The 21,648-nt window shown below is 50.7% G+C and overlaps 1 protein-coding gene across 1 annotated transcript in view; it reads right to left on the minus strand.

Moving 5' to 3' along the window:
* ACAP1 (ArfGAP with coiled-coil, ankyrin repeat and PH domains 1) overlaps positions 1-15,287 on the minus strand; it is a gene marked incomplete in the record, with an annotated part of 42,447 nt that extends 27,160 nt beyond the window's left edge. The window contains 8 exon segments of the mRNA XM_060281917.1: positions 194-289; positions 1,281-1,325; positions 2,168-2,351; positions 3,119-3,177; positions 3,561-3,614; positions 5,389-5,508; positions 6,974-7,031; positions 14,908-15,287. Of these exon segments, the coding sequence (XP_060137900.1) occupies positions 194-289; positions 1,281-1,325; positions 2,168-2,351; positions 3,119-3,177; positions 3,561-3,614; positions 5,389-5,508; positions 6,974-7,031; positions 14,908-15,185 (894 nt within the window).
* Between the last annotated feature and the right edge of the window lie 6,361 nt (positions 15,288-21,648).

The raw sequence follows: 21,648 nt of genomic DNA on the forward strand, positions 1-21,648 counted from the left end.
GGCAGGGAGTTCCGCAGTTTAACAAGGTATCTGTCCTAAATCTTCCAACACTCAGCTTTGCCGGTTTGTCCTTGAGTTCCCGTGTTGTGAGAGAGGAAGGAGAACGTATCTCTTTCCTGCCCACCCATCTCCCCGCTGCTTTCTCCACTCCCCTCGAACCCTGCTCCCTCCCTGGACTCCCCTGGGTGCTCACCTGAGCCGCCAGGTCCTTCCGATACTGCTCCAGCCGCTTCGCCGTCTGGAACCCCTGCTCCAGGTAGAACGACTGAGCCTCCATGAACGCCAACATCTGGAAAAACAGGAAGCAGCTGCTTAAGTTACGAGCGTTCGTACCCAGCTCTTGGGCTGAAAGTACTATAAGGTAAAGGTAAAGGGACCCCTGACCATTAGGTCCAGTCGTGACCGACTCTGGGGTTGCGCGCTCATCTCGCGTTATTGGCCCAGGGAGCCGGCGTATAGCTTCCAGGTCATGTGGCCAGCATGACAAAGCTGCTTCTGGCAAACCAGAGCAGCACATGGAAACGCCGTTTACCTTCCCACTGTAGCGATTCCTATTTATCTACTTGCATTTTGATGTGCTTTCAAACTGCTAGGTTGGCAGGAGCTGGGACCAAGCAACGGGAGCTCACCCCGTCACAGGGATTCGAACCGCCGACCTTCTGATCAGCAAGCCCTAGGCTCAGTGGTTTAACCTACAGCGCTACCTGGGTCCCTATTGAAAGTACTATATGATCAGTTAAAATGAGACAGTCCCAATTTATAATCTTAGGCTTATAATCTTAAACAAAGAAAAGCACGTCACACAAGGAAAGGGCGATAGGGAGGGAAGAGGGGAAAAGCAAACCCAGGCACAGATTCCTAAATAGCTTTTGTCATAATCAGCAGGCATAGAAAACGGTTGGGGGTAGGAGCTGGTCTGTTGGCAAAGTAACAACTATGATTTTAAAAGAAAAGGGTTCGGGGGTCTGGGGTTGCCTAGAAGCCGCCTTTTTTTTACTAGGAAAGCCTAGACAAGTGAGAGAGGGCTATAGTTGGTTACCGCAGGGCGGGGGGAACTCTGGATGTGCTCAGAGACACCCTCATTTCTACATGTGCTTCAGACCTAAAACAGGCTGAGGCTGGAATGAGGGTGGGCGACGCAGTCTTTCCATTGCACCTGCCAGCTCCCCACACAGGCAAAGAACCAGGATTTAAACCCCCCCCTGGCTGGGGCTGATGGGAATTGCAATTCCAAAACTTCCGACTGGCCTACACCGAACCGCAAACCGCCGGCTACTCACGAACTTCAGGATCTCAAACTTCTTCTTCGACTGGATCACGTTGATCTGAAAGACAGAGAAGCCCGTTCCGTCGCTTCGGTCCTTCGTACTTTGCTTCCAACGCCAGGCGTGGGGGGGTTCGCCCAGAGACTTCTCCCGACATTCATTTTGCCCTTTTTCAGAAATTTATTACATGTGTACCCTGCCTTTCCTCTAAGGATCTCCAGGCGACACGCATGATTTTGGGGGGGCTGCCTTTTCTCCGCACAACCACCCTGCGAGGCAGGCCAAGAAGTGGCGACTGAGGCCTTAGGGTCACCTAGCGAGCTTCAGAGCTGAGTGACGATTTTGAACCCGGGTCCCAGGGCCAGGGAATCTTCAAATCCTGGGTCATAGGGCCAGAGAATATACGGTCTGGGGGTGCAAACGTGGTTCTTCATACCTCTCTGCTTGGCCCTCAGGACTCTCGAGACCCTTTTTGGCGGCCCTCAGCAACATTTGACGCCTCCTAACCCTTGAGTTGGGAGGCTGGAGGCCTTTAGGACCCTACCAGAGCCTTGTGCCTCCGAGCGCTGGGGGGGGGCCCTCAAATTTTGACCCGCAGCAAGGCAGTGCGTGACCCACGGTCCCCTTACTGCCCGCTTGGTATGAAAAGTTGGGACACCCAGAGCTAGCCTGTTGTGCAAAAGGGGGAAAGCACGCCCATCGCCCCGCCCCCTTTGCCCCTGGCCCCGCCCCCAAAAACGCCACCCCAACGAGGTTGACCCGAAGGGAACGCCCTCCTTGGATTGAGAAAGGCTCCCCAAGCCCCGGGCCAAATCAGACAGAAGGGGGAATCTGTTCCGTCCTGCCGCCCTTCCCCAGAGCCGAGGAGAGAACCCAGGAGTCCGAGCTGCCCGCTGGCCCACCTGCAGCACGTAGTCGAGGGCTCGGGCACGGAAGGTTGTGCGGGCGGCTTTCAGGGCGACCACGGCCTCCTCGGCCTCGTGGTGGCGCCGCCGCGGCACCTCGGCGTTGTGGTGCAGGGCGCTGGCGAGACTTTCGCTGCCACGTTCAAATTCCTTCCGGGTCTCCTTGAACTGCTTCATGTCCCTGAAACAAACGTATTCCTCGTTTTCGTCATATTGCAAAATGGCAAGGAGCCACATTGGATCGAAAAAACCGCCCTTTCTGGAGACGTGAGGGGGTTGGGCTGGATGACCTTTGGGGAACCCCTCCCGGCTCTACAATTCCGCGAGGTCGGATTACATCAGCGGTTATTCCCCCTCAACTTTTGTAGCTACCCAGAGTGGCTGTGGCAACCCAGTCAGATGGGTGGGGTACAAGTAATAAAATTATTATTATTATTATTATTATTATTATTATTATTATTATTATTAGCAACGTAGCGGAGGCCCCACGCTCTCCTCTTTCTCTCCGTACGTATGCCAATCTGCCAAAAATGTTTACTAAAATCTATGGGACGATTAGCTGAAAGGTTTCAGCTCTCGGGAACTCGTGGCATCGACGCTGGCGGCTGCCAAAACCGCAACTGCCCACAAAATCTAAAGCTTTACATGGCTTGCAATTTTCTCTTTCATGGTGAAGGAAGGGCTCCAGAAAGATTCAGCTGGGCCTTTGAAGCAGCTGCGAAAAGGGCAACTTACAAGGGATCTGCGGAACTCACAGCCACAGGAACTCCACCCTCAAAGACCAAAGACAGCACGGGACAGACAAGAAAGCTTCGACATCCTCCCCCTTTGAAACACCAAACTGCCCCCCACCTGGTCGACCTGAAGCTGCCTTCCCTCTGGCAACCCCCCCCCCCCCAACAAAAAATCCTGACCCTTCGGAGCGGGTGCTTTAATGACAATACATACTCTTTCACCAGACTCTGCAGCTGTTGTTTGAGGGACTGTTGCGTCGTATCCAGAAGCTCCTACGGAAAATAAAAGGGCCACAGTTCACCTCCAAGTAGGGCTGCTGCCAGTCCGTGTAGGGAATATTGAGCTGACAGATCAGCATAAGGCAGCTTCCTCTGCTGGGGTGGGACCAGAGCTTACTGACCTCTGCCTCCTTTGCAAACGGAAAAGTCCCGGGTCCAACCCCTGCTATCGCCAGCCAGGTTGGGAACCTCCCTTACCCGAGAGCTGCTGCCGGCCAGTGCAGGCAAGACAGAGCTGATGGACCGATGGGTTCTCACCCTCTCCCCACCCACGCTTGGAGGGTGACGGAGCGGCCGAGCACCCTTTGGGAAAGAGGAAGGTGCAGGAGGAGGGCGATGGGGGCAAGGGGGACGGAAAAACGGCTGACGTCACTCACCTCGTGGCCGTCAATCATCTTCTTCAAGCTCTCGGAAAACTTTTCAAGGCACTCCTGGAAAACAAGGGGAATCAGAAGGGTTGCAGGGTTGGAAGGAAGGGCCCCCCAAGGGTCATCCAGTCCAACCCCCCTGCAACACGGGAGCAAATCAAGCAAGGAAGAGAGGCGTTTGGGAGAGGGCACAGAGTCTGGGATCTCCGGGTACCCCTGCTTGCGATCTGGGGAAGATCTATCCCACAGAGCGGACACGGAGCAATGGATTCAAGCTACAAGAAAGAAGATTCCACCTAAACATTAGGAAGAACTTCCTGACAGTAAGAGCTGTTCAACAGTGGAATTTGCTGCCAAGAAGTGTGGTGGAGTCTCCTTCTTTGGAGGTCTTTAAGCAGAGGCTTGACAGGCATATGTCAAGAATGCTTTGATGGTGTTTCCTGCTTGGCAGGAGGTTGGACTGGATGGCCCTTGTGGTCTCTTCCAACTCTATGATTCTATGATTCTAACTATCAGTAAAAGCCATTTAAAACAATTTTAAGGAGACTCCACCACACTCCTTGGCAGCAAATTCCACTGCCAAACAGCTCTTACTGTCAGGAAGCTATTCCTAATGTTTAGGTGGAATCTTCTTTCTTGTAGTTTGAATCCATTGCTCCTTGTCCGCTTCTCTGGAGCAGCAGAAAACAACCTTTCTCCCTCCTCTATATGACATCCTTTTATATATTTGAACATGGCTATCATATCACCCCTTCACCTTCTCTTCTCCAGGCTAAACATACCCAGCTCCCTAAGCCGTTCCTCATAAGGCATCGTTTCCAGGCCTTTGACCATTTGGGTTGCCCTCTTCTGGACACGTCCCAGCTTGTCAGTATCCTTCTTGAACTGTGGTGCCCAGAACTGGACACAGTACTCCAGGTGAGGTCTGACCAGTTCTAATTTCAGGTACCGGTAGGTAGCTGTGCCGGTCTGACGCAGTCGAAATAAAAATTATAAAAAATTAAAAAATTGTCCAGTAGCACCTTAGAGACCAACTAAGTTTGTTCTGGTATAAGCTTTCATATCTGAAGAAGTGTGCAACGCATTAAAAGCTTATACCAGAGCAAACTTAGTTGGTCTCTGAGGTGCTACTAGACAATTTTCTCTTTTTATTTTGATAGTTCTATTGTTTCATTCTCATGTAAATCGCTTTTTTACACAAAAAAAACACAAACCACTCAAGTGGTGTGTAAATTTTACAGAGTAAAATAAGTACATAAGAAATGCCGTGTTAGGTGGAACCAGAGAAAAGGGTCTTCCCTAGTCCCCAGATACTCGCCAGCGAAGGGCACTCTGCACGTGCTCAGAGGCAGTGCCTTGGCACAGCTAAGCCCCGGCTGCGAAAACAGGTTCTAAGGGGTGGAGAACCGGCTTCAGGTCAGCAAGTAGTCGCCCTGCCCCACTCCCAGACCTTGCCCTCAAATAAAATGACGCAATTAGGTGATTAATGATGTTTACCTGCACCAGGTCACCTCACCACTAAGCCACCGCTCCCCCCCCCAAAAAAAGGTGCGCCCAAACATCACAGCTCCCCACCCTCCTCTTGTGACCCCCCCCAGGCCTCGGCAAAACCCGTCTTTCAAGCCCAGTGGCTCGGCACACGCCAGGCAGGCTAGCTAAGGCAACAAAAGCAAAAAGCATCTGGAGCATGGGGGGGGGGCCGACCTTTCCCCTTCCCCACCCCACATTCAAACGAACCCTGGCATCTGGGCCCACGCACCTTTCCTCTTCCCTCCTCCTCCACCCCTCCTCCAGGCACGACCGTCCTTCCCACCTCCCCAGCCCAGAGCAAACTTACGTTCATCATGGTGTCCCCCGGGGAATTCTGAGACAGCTCCTGGACCCCGGAGACGAAATTCTTGCTGTGGGTGCAGTATTGCCGCCCCGAATCCAGCATCGTGGTGCACAGCTTGAGAAGCTGGGGGTGGGGGCGGGCAGGAGAGGGGGGGCAACGAACAGGGAGGTCAGGCAACACAAGAGACGGGCAGGAGCACCTGCCAACTCCAGCCCGCGGCATGGGAAGGCAGACAAACACCCCTTTTAATGTGGAAATCTCAGCTTTCCCCCCCCCCACCTGATTTATTTATTCCGCACAACAACCTTGCAAGGTAGGCCGGGAGAGGCAGTTAAGGGTCATGGCTGCATGGAGATTTGAACCCTGGTCTCCCAAGGTTCCCGGTCGACACTCTAACCGCTATTTTAGAAACCGCCCTCTGGCCCTGGGACGAAAGGCAGTGTAGAAATTCAATAAATAAGAGCAATAATAATAGTTACAGGTAGGTAGCCGTGTTGGTCTGACATAGCTGAAACAAAATAAAAAAATACCTTCCAGCAGCACCTTAAAGACCAACTGAGTTTTTTATTTTGGTATGAGCTTTCGTGTGCATGCACACTTCTTCAGATACACTGAAATAGAAGTCCCCCGACGCTTATATGTCGAAAAGTGCATTTATTTCAGAAATGCAACTTAAAAGGTGAAACCAATATATGAGATAGATGCATGACATGCAAAGCAAGGTATGTCAAGCCTTTATTTGTTGTAATTGTAATTATTTGTCGTTAGGCGGGTCAACTATAAATGGAATGTAATTAATGAAATTTAATAGCGATGTTTATTTTTGTATTATTGTAACTATTTGTTTTATTACTGTGGAATTTCCAAAAGAAAGCACTTGTAAAAAATGTAAAGAAAAATAAAAAATAATTAGTTGCATTACTGAAATAAATGCACTTTTCGACGATATCCTAATCTTCCGAGTTTCACCTGTATACACAGTGGTACCTCGAAAGCCTAACGGAATCCGTTCCGGAAGTTCGACTTCCAAAACATTCGGAAACCAAGGCGCAGCTTCCGATTGGCTGCAGGAAGCACCTCCTGCAGCCAATCGGAACCCGTGGAACCCGCGTTGGACGTTCAGGTTCCAAAGAACATTTGCAAACCGGAACACTCACTTCCGGGTTTGCGGCGTTCGGGAGCCAAAATATTCGACTCACACGGCGTTCGGGATCCGAGGTATGACTGTATTTTTAAATCAGGGATGAGAAAGAATGTAGAGTATTCCTGTTCACCACTCCCACTTTCATCTCTCTTCCCCTCGCGGTCTCCCCTCCGTTGCATTTTGTTACTATTTCAAACGATAGTTGTTTTTGCCTTCCAGGGCCTGCACGGTGTGGGCCCCGGACAGCTCTAAGAATGCTTCATCCCATGTGACCCCAAAGCCCCCCCCCTCCTTCTGGATTTTTACAGTCATGTGAACAAGGTTTTCTGCTCCAGCTTGTGGGGAAGAATTTGCCGCTTCCCCAGGAGCAAGGCCTTCTCTCGACAAGCGAAGGAGACCTTTGCACAGCTCGGCTCCCTTGCAAGCGGATCGCCGCTCCCTCACCTTTTCCAGCTGAGACTCCAAGGCAGAGACCTCCGTTTCCACCGTCTCAATGGCAGCCCTGAGGTTGAGGGGGGGGGAAATAAGAGGGAGGAGGGAAATATCAGCACAGGTGCATAACCAGGATTTAACACGGGTTCAAGGTCTGCATCAGCCACGGACTCACTTACCTGGCCTGGGGGAAGCCCATCAATCTGCCTCTATTTCCCGCTTGTACGCATGAAGATTATACCAGGACAGGAGGCGGGCAGGTGTGGAGGATTCCCTGGTTCTGAATGGGGCAACTGTGCCCCTGAAGGACCAGGTGCGCAGCCTGGAAGTCATTCTGGACTCACAGCTGTCCATGGAGGCGCAGGTCAATTCTGTGTCCAGGACAGCTGTCTATCAGCTCCGTCTGGTACGCAGGCTGAGACCCTACCTGCCTGCAGACTGTCTTGCCAGAGTGGTGCATGCTCTGGTTATCTCCCGCTTGGACTACTGCAATGCGCTCTCCGTGGGGCTACCTTTGAAGGTGACTCGGAAACTACAACTAATCCAGAATGCGGCAGCTAGACTGGTGACTGGGAGCGGCCTCCAAGACCACATAACACCAGTCTTGAAATATCTACATTGGCTCCCAGTACGTTTCCGAGCACAATTCAAAGTGTTGGTGCTGACCTTTAAAGCCCTAAATGGCCTCGGTCCAATATACCTGTAGGAGCGTCTCCACCTCCATCATTCTGCCCGGACACTGAGGTCCAGCACCGAGGGCCTTCTGGCGGTTCCCTCGTTGCGAGAAGCCAAGTTGCAGGGAACTAGGCAGAGGGCCTTCTCGGTGGTGGCGCCTGCCCTGTGGAACGCCCTCCCACCAGATGTCAAAGAGGAAAACAACTACCAGACTTTTAGAAGACATCTGAAGGCAGCCCTGGTCAGGGAGGCTTTTAATGTTTAATAGATTTCTGTGTTTTATTTTTCTGTTGGAAGCCGCCCAGAGTGGCTGGGGAAACCCAGCCAGATGGGCGGGGTATAAATATATTATTATTATTATTATTATTATTATTATTATTATTATTATTATTATTCAGGAACTTCTTTTGTAATAAGATAGCTACTTTGAGATCTTGTATAGAATGTCCTGGGAGATTGAAGTGTTCCCCTGCTGGTTTCTCTGTCTTGTGATTCCTGATGTCAGATTTATGTCCATTTATCCTTTGGCGCAGGGTTTGGCCTGTTTGTCCAATATAGAGAGCCGAAGGGCACTGTTGACATTTGATGGCATACACAATGTTAGAGGATGAGCAATTAAATAGTCCTGAGATGGTATGTTGGATTACTGTGTTTTATTTTTCTGTTGGAAGCCGCCCAGAGTGGCTGGGGAAACCCAGCCAGATGGGCAGGGTATAAATATATTATTATTATTATTATTATTACTATTACTATTACCAGTTGCTGGAAACTGCAGGAGGCGGGAATGCTCTCGCACTCAGGTCCTGCTTGCCAGCTTCTCTGTGTTTAATCCCCAGAACATCACCTCCCCCTTCATCCGTTCCACCGGCAAACGGGTCCTGCCATCAAAAAGCTCTTCCTAATGTTTCGTCAGAGTCGCCCTTCTTGAAACTTGAATCCATCGGATTGGGTCCTACCCTCCGAAGCAGGAGAAAACAAGCTTGCCCTCCAGATATTTGAAGGTGGCTATCCTATCTCCTCTCACTCTCCTCTTTTCCAGTCTAAACATACCCAGTTATTTCAACCACTCCTCATATGGCTTGGTTTCCAGACCCTTGATCATCTTGGTTGCCCTCCTTTGCACACATTCCAGCAGGCTCTGCTTTTTAAAATTATGTATTATGTATTATTATTAATTGAATCTATACACCACCCTATACCTGGAAGTCTCTGGGCAGTTCTTGAGTGAGGTCGACCTCAGCAAGAGGTCGAAGCCAAGCACTCTTCCTTTAGGAAGTCCGGTTCTGGGCAACACAATTTAAGATGGATGTCGACAAGCTGGAAGGTGTGCCGAGGGAGACAACCAAGATGGCCAAAGTTCTGGAAACCAAGCCATGTGAGGAACGGTCGAAAGAGCTGGGTATGTTTAGCCTGGAGAAGAGGAGGCTGAGAGGCGACACAAGATAATAATAACCCTTTAGATATTTGAAGATGGCTGTCCCATGGAAGCTGGAGCAAGCTGGTTTTCTCCTACTCTGGAGGGCAAGACGCAAACCAATGGCTTCAAGGAGATTCTGACTAAAAATGAGGAAGAACTTTTTGACGGTAAGCACCATTCATTCGACAGCGGGAGGGGACCCCCTTGGAAGCTCCTGGACTCTCCTCCATCGGACGTTTTTAAGCAGAGTTGGGTGGCTATCTGTCATGTATGACCCAGTTGAGATTCCTCTATCACAGGGGGGTTGGACTAAAGCATGGGTAGGCAAACTAAGGCCTGGGGGCCGGATCCGGCCCAATAGCCTTCTAAATCCGGCCCACGGACAGTCCAGGAATCAGCGTTTTTTTTCCATGAGTAGAATGTGCCCTTTCATTTAAAATGCATCTCTGGGTGATTTGTGGGGCATAGGAATTCGTTCTTCTTCTTTTTGCCTTCAAAATATAGTCCTGCCCCCCACAAGGTCTGAGGGACAGTGGACTGGCCCCCTGCTGAAAAAGTTTGCCGACCCCTAGAGGCAAATTAAACTAAATTTAATTAAACTAAAGTGTTCAGGAGGCAAATTAATAATAGCAGAATGGAGAACGCAAGACGGTTAACAGGTCTCCATACTTTCTCTCGAGGGCTAGATAAGCAAGTGGGTGGCGGGAGCCAGTTTGTTACCGACAGGTCTTCACAGAGTTGGAAGGGACCCCCAACGGTCATCTAGACCAACCCCTGCAATGCAGGAACCACAGCTACAGGCGCTGCCTCCATCCAGCTCAGTATTGCCTACACAGACTGGCAGCAACGGCTCTCCAGGATTTCCGGCCGGGAATCTTCCCCCGGCCCTAGCTGGAGGTGCCATTGGGGGCCTTTCTGCATGCAAAGCAGCTGCTCCGAGCTACGGCCCTTCCTTGCCGAGTCAGCTAGCCAAGCTGGCCGTCACATGGGGGGGGGGGTAGCAGGACAGGAACTTGCAAGAAAAGATCCTCTGTACAGGAGCTAGGAAGGGGAGCCCAGGAGCTAAGCTTAGGGGCCAAGTAGCATTTTAGAAGCACCTTCGTTCTTCTCCGCCACCCCCTGAAAGCTGCCTTGCGGTCGCTTCGCAAGCTTCCTGCCTCAGCCGGGGTTGCAACCACTTCCTGCCGGTTGCCTGGAAACCTTTCCTACCCAGAGCGAACTGGTTTTGCCGCGCACGCGAACCTCCAAAGAGACGTTCTCCGAGCGACAAACGACTATTATCATTTATTAAATTTGCGTGCCGCCCTAAACCCATAGATCTCAGGGCGGTTCGAAACACAAAATCACAATATAAAAGGCCCCGCCTGCACCATGGCTCCCCCCCCGCCCAAGGAATCCTGGGAACTGTAGTTTGCTAAGGGTGCTAAGAGTTATCATGGTTTTCAGGACACAATCTTGTGATTGTTGTCCTGATTTTAATGCTGCGTTTTAACATGATATATGAAAAAATTATATGCCTGTTGTCTTTGTCCATGGAGTTTTCTTGGCAGGGATACTGGAGTGGCTTGCCAGTTCCTTCTCCAGGTGGATCACGTTTAGTCAAAACTCTCCACTATGACCTGTCCATCTTGGGTGGCCCTGCATAGCTTCTCTGAGTTATTCCAGCCCCTTCGCCACGACAAGGCATTGATCCATTCTTAAGGAAATCAGCCCTGAGTGCTCACTGGAAGGACAGATCGTGAAGCTGAGGCTCCAATACTTTGGCCACCTCATGAGAAGAGAAGAATCCTTGGAAAAGACCCTGATGTTGGGAAAGATTGAGGGCACTAGGAGAAGGGGGCGACAGAGGACAAGATGGTTGGACAGTGTTCTCGAAGCTACGAACATGAGTCTGACCAAACTGCGGGAGGCAGTGGAAGACAGGAGTGCCTGGTGTGCTCTGGTCCATGGGGTCACGAAGAGTCGGACACGACTAAACGACTAAACAACATGAAAATTTGGGGTTGGCTTTTACAGCCCAACTCTCCATCCAGGGGTTCGGTGTCTCCCAAGTCCACGATCGGCCAGAGAAGAATGAGTGGAGGGCACCCCCTAACTTTTACGTATAACAAATGCTATGACCTGCCCTGGCACCTTGGGGTGAAGGGAAGGTAATAAATAAACAAGTAAAGGAGGGACGACCCCCATGCATAGCAGGGGGTTGGGCTAGATGACCCTCCGGGTCCCTTCGAACTCTATAATTCTACTATTCATCTCCCAGGGTGGTTCAACAATCAATCCCCTCCTCCCAGGGAACTGTAGATCTGTGAAGGGGAATAGGGATCACCGCCCATAACAAACTAGAGTTCCCAAGATTCTTCGGGGGGGGGGGAACCCAACTGCTTAAAATGTTTAGTGCTGTTCGGCAGTGGAATTTGCTACCAAGGAGTGTGGTGGAGTCTCCTTCTTTGGAGGTCTTTAAGCAGAGGCTTGACAGGCATATGTCAGGAATGCTTTGATGGTGTTTCCTGCTCGGCAGGGGGTTGGACTGGATGGCCCTTGTGGTCTCTTCCAACTCTAGGATTCTATGATTCTAAATGGGTCTGGCTACAATTTCTACGTTGCAAAGACAAGGACCACTGGAAAGGGTCGGGAATAAACTCTTCCAGGCGAGGGCTTAAAATTGCAAATATTGGCAAGTTGTTTTTAAAAATTGCCAAGTCTTCCTTGGAACGGGCAACTGTGGATTAAGCAGAGGAAGTATACAGCCTGGCATTTGGGTGGCAGAGGCATCGTACGGAGGCTGCAAAAAGCCTGCATGGGTGAGGAGCACCCATCCCATAATAACACCCTAAGCAGCACACCCATGCGTGGGGTCTGGTAGGACGGAAGGCGGGGAGGCCAACAGGAGGCCTGATTCCCAATTTTTTGCCTGCTTTCTGGCGTTTACTTGAGATACCTCGATTGGAGGTGCTCTTTAAGTACCTCCTAACTGTGTTAACTACTGGGGGGTGTAAGACAGTGCCCCTTTCCTCTGGGGGGCACCTGTGCCCTGGCTCTTCCCAACGAGGCAAAGCCGCCCCCCTCAACACAGCCACCGAACTCAGGCCATTTCAAGATGGCCGCCACACGGACGTCCCCCACAATGCACCGGGACTATGGCTCAAACCGGAGCGGAGGAAACTCAGAAGGGGGCTCAGACCAGGAGGGAAGTGTGGCAAAACCACAGGAAGCGAGGAGAAAAGCGGCATCAAACACAAAACACGAGTTTGACGATGCCGCGACACACCCAAAAAGGCGTCCCAGCCTTTCTCAGCTGTGGAAAGAGAAGGATTTTTAAAACCACCCACTGGGCTTCCCACCAGAGGAAAGTTGTGGCAGAACATCATACAAGTGGAAATCGGTGACGCCTGGAAACAATCTCTCATGTCCGTCACCCACGTAGCGACTCTCAGGGCCACGTTCAAGTTCAACGCGATACCACTCTGAGAAGGTGTCGCTTCCCCCAAAGAATCCTGGGAACTGTTGTTTGGTTAAGGGTGCCAAGAGCCACTGGGAGACCCCTATCCCCCCCTCCCCATTCCCAGAGTTCCCTGGGAAGTGGGACTTATGTGTCAAACTGGCATGGCTTCCCCCAAGGAATCCTGGGAGCTGTAGTTTGGTTAAGGGCGCCGAGAGTGTTGCCAGGAGGAGACCCCATATTTCCCCTCTGAGAGCTACAATTCTTAGAGCTCCCTGAGAAGATTCCCGTTCTGGGAATCGTAGCTCCGTGAGGAGAAATAAAGGGTTCTCCTAACAATTCTCAGCAGCCTTCAACTCCCAGAAGTCTCTGGGGGAAGCCATGGCGGTTTGAAGTGTTATCATATAAAGCAGGATCAGACCACTTTACGCAGTCATGGCTCCCCCCCCCAAAGAATTATGGGAGCTGAGAGTTGGGAGCTGGCTCCTCTTTTCCTCTCAAAGAGCCACAGTTCCCAGAGTTTCCCCGGTTAAACTATCATGGCTTCCCCCAAGGAATTCTGGGAGCTGCAGTTTGGTTAAGGGTGCTGAGCGTTGTCAGGTGAGCTGACCACTCACAGAGCTACAATTCCCAGAGCGGTTTAACAGCCAGTCACTCTTTCCCAGGGAACTCTGGGAGTTGCAGTTCTTTAAAGGTGTGCCTAACAACTCTGAGCACCCTTATCTACAGTTCCCAGGATTCCTCGGGTGGGTGGGGAAACCATGACTGTTTAAAGCAACATGATACCGCTGGTGGGGCCTGGCCAAAAGGCTTTTGAGTCCCCCAAACAGCTCTGAAAACTATGCAGCCAACGTCAGCCTCCTTTATACCACCGGAGAAGACCCTGGGGAGTTGAGGTTCCTCCCCCAGCGGCTGCACAGCCCAGTGGATTCACCCCTTAAAATGTCACTGCCCCACACGGGCGTTTGGGGCCAAGCCTGAACCGCAATGCTTCAGGGCCGGGGGTGCTTCTGTGAGAAAGCTGCCCCAAATTTCACACGCATACACCCCAGGCACAGAATAGGGGGCAACGATGACTGCTTCACACTGAAACACTTTCTAGCCTTGCCTTGGTTATCACTTCCTGGCCTCTCGCCCCAGCGTGAGGTTTGTGCTCCCATGTGTGTAGGCCCAGGCCGGAAACTCTTGCTAGTGGGGTTGGGGGGGGGGAGAAGGGGGCACTGCCAAAACCTCACTATTGGAGAAGAACTAGCCCGCAATCTTACACCTGCTCTGCTGGAATTTCAAGCGTTGAGGGTGCCACACTACCTCCTCCATTTTAGTTTACGCGCCCTGAGCCTCAGCACAGCAGCGTCGTTTGCAGCCCTTACAACTGGAGTTGGCAACTTACCTCACCCAAAATTTACCCCCCTTCCACAAGGCCTGTTCCTTGCTGCCTGTCCACCTGCTCCTGCGCCATTAAGGGCAGGTGGACAAGCAGCGAGGAACAGGCCGATTCCTGCAGCACTCATTGCTGATAAAGACACAGGAGCAGAGAGCAGGCTGAAAAGTTGGCAGCCCCACTGGCAACTCACTCCGCTTCACAGTATCATCTCCACACTGTCCCCCCCCCCCAAAAAAAATTTAGTAGTATTTTACACACACACCTCTCCTGCCACTTCCCGCACTGCCAGACTTCTTTTGTAGCCTGGTGCAAAGGAAAGAAGTGGGGAGCCAAGGGCCCCAGAAAGGGAGGCAAAAACAGTCCCCCTCCAAAAAAACAACGCAGCTCTCCTCTTATCATGAGATTCCTGCATGGCAGGGGGTTGGACTAGATGACCCTCGGGGTCCCTTCCAACTATATGATTCTAGGATTGGAGAAATTCCCCCCACCCCACCCTGCCTTCGGAAAACGAGAAAGAGCGATTGATTCCCTTCCATTCCTTAATATTTCTCCAATCATTTAGGGTTCGCCACCGTAGCCCCAACACCTCTCCCTCTTCCGGACCCCGCCAGTTAGGGCTGTAGCCGCCCCCTCTGCTCTCACCACTAGAGGACACTTCCTCCCCTTCTCCAACAAGGCAGCCCAGCCCTCCCTCCCCAAACGAAAACTCTCTTTCTGAGTTTGTTTGTTTGAAAGAAAGGCAGGCCCGGGATGTCCTCTCTCCAAGGCCGAAGATACTGCCGGCTCGTTTCCAACCAGTGGAGGAGGGAGGCGGGCGGCGGGCCGGAGGAGGGAGGCGGGCGGCAGTCAGATAGCGGAGCCGTGCGCAGAGCGAGCGGGAGCGCCGTCTCTGCAAGGCTCGCCGTCGGGGCAGCTGCGTGGCGGCGGGACAGCCCTCCTGCCTCCGCCTGGCACCGGCCGGAGCGCGATGCGTAAAGGCGCACCAGCTGCATGGCCAAGAGCGCACGGCGCGGCGCGCCAAGCGGACCCACCTGAAGCGCGGCGAGTCTTTCAGGCACTCCTCGAAGTCCAGCTTGACCGTCATCGCGGCGCCGTTTCTCCGGGACGCTCCGGGGAGCAGCAAAGGGCGCCCTGGCCGGAGGTGGAGGCGGCGGCGGCGCTGATACCTGGACCAGACCTGCGAGCAGCCGCGCAGAGGCAAGACGAGCCAGGGGCGCGCGGAGGAGCAAGGAGGCGCCGCCGGCAGCGACTCCTGCTCCGCCCCGGGGCGGGGTGCGCGGCTGCCGGCGACGCCCGGCGGAGGAGCCATCCTCGCGGCGGCCGGGAAAGGGCAGCAGGGCGCCCCCCCTCGGTCTGCGGGACGACCCGGAACCACGCACGGGCGGCCGGTCCACGAAGCCGAGCGCGCAGCGCCGCCTGGAGCAAGTCCCCTGCAGCTCCGCCCGGTGGGACGCCGCCGCCGCGCAGGGAGGTGGAGGAGGAGGAGGCGGGTTGGCTGGGAAGTGGGAAGATTCCCGGGACGAGCCGGCCTTAATCGGGAGGAGCAGGAGGAGTGGAGGGAGGAGCCGGCTGGATACTGTACTTGTAAACCGCTTTTAGCGTCTCTGCGGAGTAAGCGGCATATCCGTTTGGTCCGATGCAAGGCGAGCAATCGGATCTGGAGCCCGTCTGGATTTATATGTTACATAAACTGTATATACCGCTTTAAAAAAATCTCGGAAAAAAAACAAAAAGAAGATAAAAACAACCATATAGAAAAGTCGTCGCCTAACTTTCTGAAAAGGGGGTCACCGCCCCCTTGGACCTTGGTTCATAAACTCATCCCCAGTGCCCCCTACTCTATGAAAAGCTTTATTCAGGATGGTGGTTTGCAGGACACGCTAAGGAAAATAATAGCGCAGAAAAATTCCAAACAGGAACAGTAATTGCACATTTATTCAAAATCCACTTAACCTATTTATTTTAATGAATTGAACAGTGGTGGTGGTGTCTGTCCTCGGAGACAACGGAGGAGGGCGTCTTTGGGGGTGAGGTCAAGCTGTTGGACGGTTGCAGCACCAGCTGTGGCTGTAGTGAGCGAGACCGATAGGGGAGAGACATGTTTTGTTGCAGCTGGGGCAAAGGAAGGTGGCCGGTTGTGCAGTTGCACCATGATATCTGGTGATGCAGTCAAACCTCGGTTGTCGAACGTAATCCGTTCTGGAAGACTGTTTGACTTCTGAAATGTTTGACGACCGAAAACTGAAAGTGCAAGCCTCGGTGCAATAGGGAAACTCAAAACGGAAGCCGTGTAGCACCGCGTTCAGCTTCCGAAAATTGTTTGAAAACTGGAGCAGTGACTTCCAGGTATTTGGCATTCGGGAGCCGAAACATTCCAAAACGGAGGCATTTGGGAACCGAGGTTTGACTGTGCCAGCTTTTTAGTGCCTGAAAGACATTGACACAGCTCACATCGCTCTGCTGCCCCCCTGCCTCTTAACACCCACCCACCCACCCACACAAACACCCCAGCAGCACATTCTGTTGGAAGCCGCCCAGAGTGGCTGGGGAACCCCAGCCAGATGGGTGGGGTATAGATAATAAATATATTATTATTATTATTATTTCCCATCTTTATGGTTACAGCCAAGGGACTGCCTCGTGAATCCATGATATCTTCTTCTTTGGTCATCCCTTGTAGCCTAGTAAGATTGTCTTCCATATAAACACAGTTTTAACAATGAGTCCGTAAGTGACTGTGGAGGCCAGTTCTGGATCCACCACACAAGTCCTTCCACAGTGGGGACATTGTATATGAACAGCTGTGGTACCCCCAATGTCCACTGGGAGGCGGTGCAGCACTTTTGTTTCCTGCTACCGTGTTTCTCATATTATAAGACATGTCTTATATTTATTTTTTCCTCAAAAAAACACACTATGGCTTATTTTCAGGGTATGTCTTATATTTTTCCTCCTCCTCCTCCTGCCATGGCCGGCATTGCTGCTGCGCCTATCACTATGTCTTATTTTCGGGGTATGGCTTATATTCCTTGAATGCTTAAAAATCCTGCTATGGCTTATTTTATGGGTATGTCTTAAAATATGAGAAACAGGGTAGATACAGTAGTGCCCTGGAAGAATTCAAGTTAAGAGTCTCCCCTTCTGCAGGTGTCTAGCCTTCCCTAGGAAAGCAGCCAGCTTCTGGATAACTCTGTTGTCCTGGGTCATAATGAATTTAATTTGCTTACTTTCAAGCATTGTTCTACACTTGCTGGGGGAGTTTTAACCACAGCATGCAATGCGGTCAGTTCAGTTTAAATAACTTTTTTTTAAAAAAAATTAACAACTTACATTGTCAATCAATACAGCCAAATATATTTTTCCCCCTTTTTATACCCTCCCCTCCCTCCCTCTAAGGACTTCCCTCAATTCCCCCCTCTGGTTTGTTTGCACCTGTCATTCTCTGCATGTTATAAGATTGTACATATCATTGCCTTATCCATCATATGTTCTACGGTACTAATAAATTGTGGGTGTTAATTCAAAACCTGCCAAGGAGTCCAAATCCTTTTGTTGCCTTTTCAAAGTTTGTAAAAAGTTCCCATTATTCTTTGAAGTCACGGTTGTCCTTCTCTCATAGTCTATATGTCAACTTTGCCAACTCTGGCATAAAAGGTAAAGGGACCCCTGCTCCAATACTTTGGCCACCTCATGAGAAGAGAAGACTCCCTGGAAAAGACCCTGATGTTGGGAAAGATGGAGGGCACTAGGAGAAGGGGACAACAGAGGACGAGATGGTTGGACAGTGTTCTCGAAGCTACGAACATGAGTTTGACCAAACTGCGGGAGGCAGTGCAAGACAGGAGTGCCTGGCGTGCTCTGGTCCATGGGGTCACGAAGAGTCGGACACGACTAAACGACTAAACAACAACAACGACCATTAGGTCCAGTCGTGACCGAATCTGGGGTTGTGCGCTCATCTCGCACTATTGGCCGAGGGAGCCGGCGTACAGCTTCCAGGTCACATGGCCAGCCAATTCTGCATAGCTCAGTTTAAATAACATTTTTAAAAAACAGCGGTTCTCACAAGGTGGGGCAGGAGAGGAGGGGACCGCAAATGTGGCGAATAGACTCAAGGACAATTGAAGAATTATTTGAACATTTCAGTCCATGGGGTCACAAAGAGTCGGACACGATTAAACAACAACAACAACAATAGTATCAAAATGCGGTACAGTATATCCTTCACGTATACTTGACATCTGACGGGAGGGCGTTCCACAGGGTGTGTGCCACCACCAAGAAGGCCATCTGTCTGGTTTTCTGTAACCTCACTTCTCACAGGGAGGGAATCGCCAGAAGGCACTCGGTGCTGGACTTCAGTGTCTGGGTTGAACGATGGGGATGGAGACGCTCCTTCAGGTATCTTGGGCGAAGGCTGTTTAGGGCTTTAAACGTCAGCACCAACACTTTGAATTGTGCTCGGAAACGTATCGGGAGCCAATGTAGGTCTTTCAAGACCAGTGTTATGTGGTCTTGGCGGCCGCTCTCAGTCACCAGTCTAGCTGCCGCATTCTGGATTAGTTGTAGTTTCTGGGTCACCTTCAAAGGTAGCCCTACGTAGAGCGCATGGCAGTAGTCCAAGCGGGAGATAACCAGAGGATGCACCACTCTGGCCAGACAGTCCGCGGACAGGGAGGGTCTCATAAAAAAAGGTAAAGGGACCCCTGACCATTAGGTCCAGTCGCGACCGACTCTGGGGTTGCGCGCTCATCTCGCATTATTGGCCGAGGGAGCCGGCGTATAGCTTCCAGGTCATGTGGCCAGCATGACAAAGCCGCTTCTGGCAAACCAGAGCAGCACATGGAAACGCCGTTTACCTTCCCGCTGTAGCGGTTCCTATTTATCTACTTGCATTTTGACGTGCTTTCAAACTGCTAGGTTGGCAGGAGCTGGGACCAAGCAACTCTCATCCTGGGACCAAGTCTCATCCTGCATACCAAATGGAGCTGGTAGACAGCTGCCCTGGACACAGAATTGACCTGCGCCTCCATGGACAGCTGTGAGTCCAAAATGACTCCCAGGCTGCGCACCTGGTCCTTCAGGGGCACAGTTACTCCATTCAGGACCAGGGAGTCCTCCACACCTGCCCGCCTCCTGTCCCCCACGAACAGTACTTCTGTCTTGTCCAACCGCCTCCAGACACTCACACAGGACCTTCACTGGTTCTGATTTGAAAGTGAGGTAGAGCTGGGTATCATCCACATATTGATGAACACCCAGCTCACACTCAGTTAGAAGATCTGGTGTGGCACGACCCATTTTTTTATTCTGATAGTGCGGCTCAGAGAAAAAGTTTGAGAACCACTGATTTAAAACAAGGCAAGGAAAATATCAAAATCCATGCAATGGGGCTGTGGCAAATTAGTATCCCTTCATCTACAGAACATAACAAAGCATAGAATCGTTGAGTTGGAAGGGACCCCTAGGGTAATCTAGTCCAACCTGCAGCAATGCAGGAATATTTTTGCCCAACGTGGGGCTCAAACCCACAACCCTGAGATTATGAATCTCATGCTCTGTTGATTGAGCTCTTCAGCTAGTATAGGAAGTGCCTGGCTGCTGGATCAGGCCACAGGGAGCCCATCTAGAACATCACAGCAGCCACCAAGCAGATGCCCTCACAAACTTCACAAGTTCATAGCTTTCCCCTTCGTTTCCGGTGTCTGGCACTTTCAGGTATACTGCCACTGCAACTGAGGCTCTCTTTAGGTTATTTGGGGCAACCAGTAGGCCTGTCCACCCCCTCCAAGTCTTCACCTCATCCCCATGTTAGGACACAAGACTGCTGGGATTTGTGCTTTGACCATCTCAGAGATTGGGAACCTTTTCCAGGCCGAGGGCCACATTTGCTTTTGGGCAACCTTTCGAGGGCCACGTGGCAGAGGAAAGCGGGGCCAGAGGCAAAAAGTGAGCAGATTTTTGCCTGTGTCCGCCAGGATAAGTTCCAGCCACGAAGAAGCCCAGGTTAAATACCCCTTTGCCCTTTCACAACACCTGACCAACTCCATTAAAGATAGAAGTTGAATATGCATAAAATGCAATGTTTGTATTCGTTTGGAAACATTTTGCAAAGAGAAGTTTTCATTAGGCAGCCAGGTGGTTTAACTGCAGCAAAGAAAAGGGTGGATAGTTCTTGGACATTATTAAGGGACTTACAAGAAGACTAGACCACATTTCCAGCTTGTTTAAGAGTAATAAGTTGCTTTGTATTTTGCAACATTTATTTTGTAACTTGTTTAAGACTGTTTGAATACGAGAATGGTTGTGCAATATCAGGTCTCTTTGGCAATACTGAATACAAAAATTAGGAGAACTTCATGCTAAAAGGCCGATGAATTTTCATGAGGCCTGGCACCCAAAACACGAGTCAAACGGAGGCCCGCTTTTGTCCAAAACATCCATGTTTATTATGTACAAAAAATATCAATTCCCAGCAACACAAAGACAATTAATAATAAAAAATATGCACACAACCTTGATGAGTCATAGTGCTTTAAATAAGGCCACATTTTAAAAATCTAGGAATACCTCCTTTCCGGAAGACCGGCAATATTTTCCCTCCCCTTTTCCCATGCAATTAAAAGCAAGTATTTAAAATCTATTAAAAGCAAGCAAATATCTCCAAGTATAGAAAAGTTTCCGACACACGATTTAGGGGGCGTTTACTGGGAAGTTTTTAGTGGTGGGATAAAGTGAAGGGTTGAAATTAACAGGCCCCAAATTAGAATGCCCATTAATATCGGTAATAGGAAAGAGGCAAACAGGTTGTTTTCCAAAGGGCTCTCTGGCTTGAACGAGAGTATCGTATCTTTGTAGGTTGGGGGTCAAATGTTTTCACCAGAACTGTAGCAAATGTACAAGGGGGGGGGTGTATCTCTGTGTGTGTGATTGGAAGTATTCGCACCAATGATTTTCGCAGCAAAGCAAACCTTCACACTTGCCTCTAATGCCACACGAAGCAATTAGGGTCTAATCCTGCCACCCTGAACACTTCCCACCATGCTGAACAGCCTTCCTAATATAAACCATTTCTACTCGCCCCAAAGTGAATGTTCTATATACTTACACACAGTTACAGATACCACTGGGGGTTCTCCAGGAGGGCTCCATTCATTCCTCCCCGCCCCCCAAAAATATAAATGCTTGTACAACAGATGGGTGTAAACACCCCAAGGAGAAGCGAGCCATTGTTTTGAAGCTCAATTTGCTGGTGTTAAAGGACAACACAGTTAAGTGCAGAATTCTCCAGTCTTCCCAGTTCAGGAGCTGCTTTCAAACAAACTTAAGGGAACCGGGTCTTGTGTGTTTTAGGTCTGTCGCAACTATACGTGTCCCTGAGTGATATTTTAAAAAATTATATTAATTTGGGAGTCTGCAGGGGTGGTAGGTGGAGAAGAGAGCTCAATTAACAAATTATCTGTGTCCGTCCCCCCTCAATCCAATAAGTCGGCGTGGAAGTGTTGTGTTGGGTGTGTTTACACCATCTTACATTAATCACTTATGATCATTCCTATCCGTTAGCAAAAGAATTACACGGGGAAATTGCAAGCTAAAAAATAGTATTATTTAGTAAAAAGCTGGTGTGAAATGAGTGAAACATTTAAAAACGCCTCTCTCGGGTGGGGGGAAGGAATTTCTTGAGGTCGTCCCAAAGAGTTCAGGGTGGTCCTTCCCTCCCACGCCTCTGGGGTAGGGGCAGGGGGGGGGCAGTCCAGCGGTATTCTAGGCGT

Source organism: Zootoca vivipara, chromosome 13 (genome assembly GCF_963506605.1).
Source record: "Zootoca vivipara chromosome 13, rZooViv1.1, whole genome shotgun sequence".
In the NCBI taxonomy this organism is placed as follows: domain Eukaryota; kingdom Metazoa; phylum Chordata; class Lepidosauria; order Squamata; family Lacertidae; genus Zootoca; species Zootoca vivipara.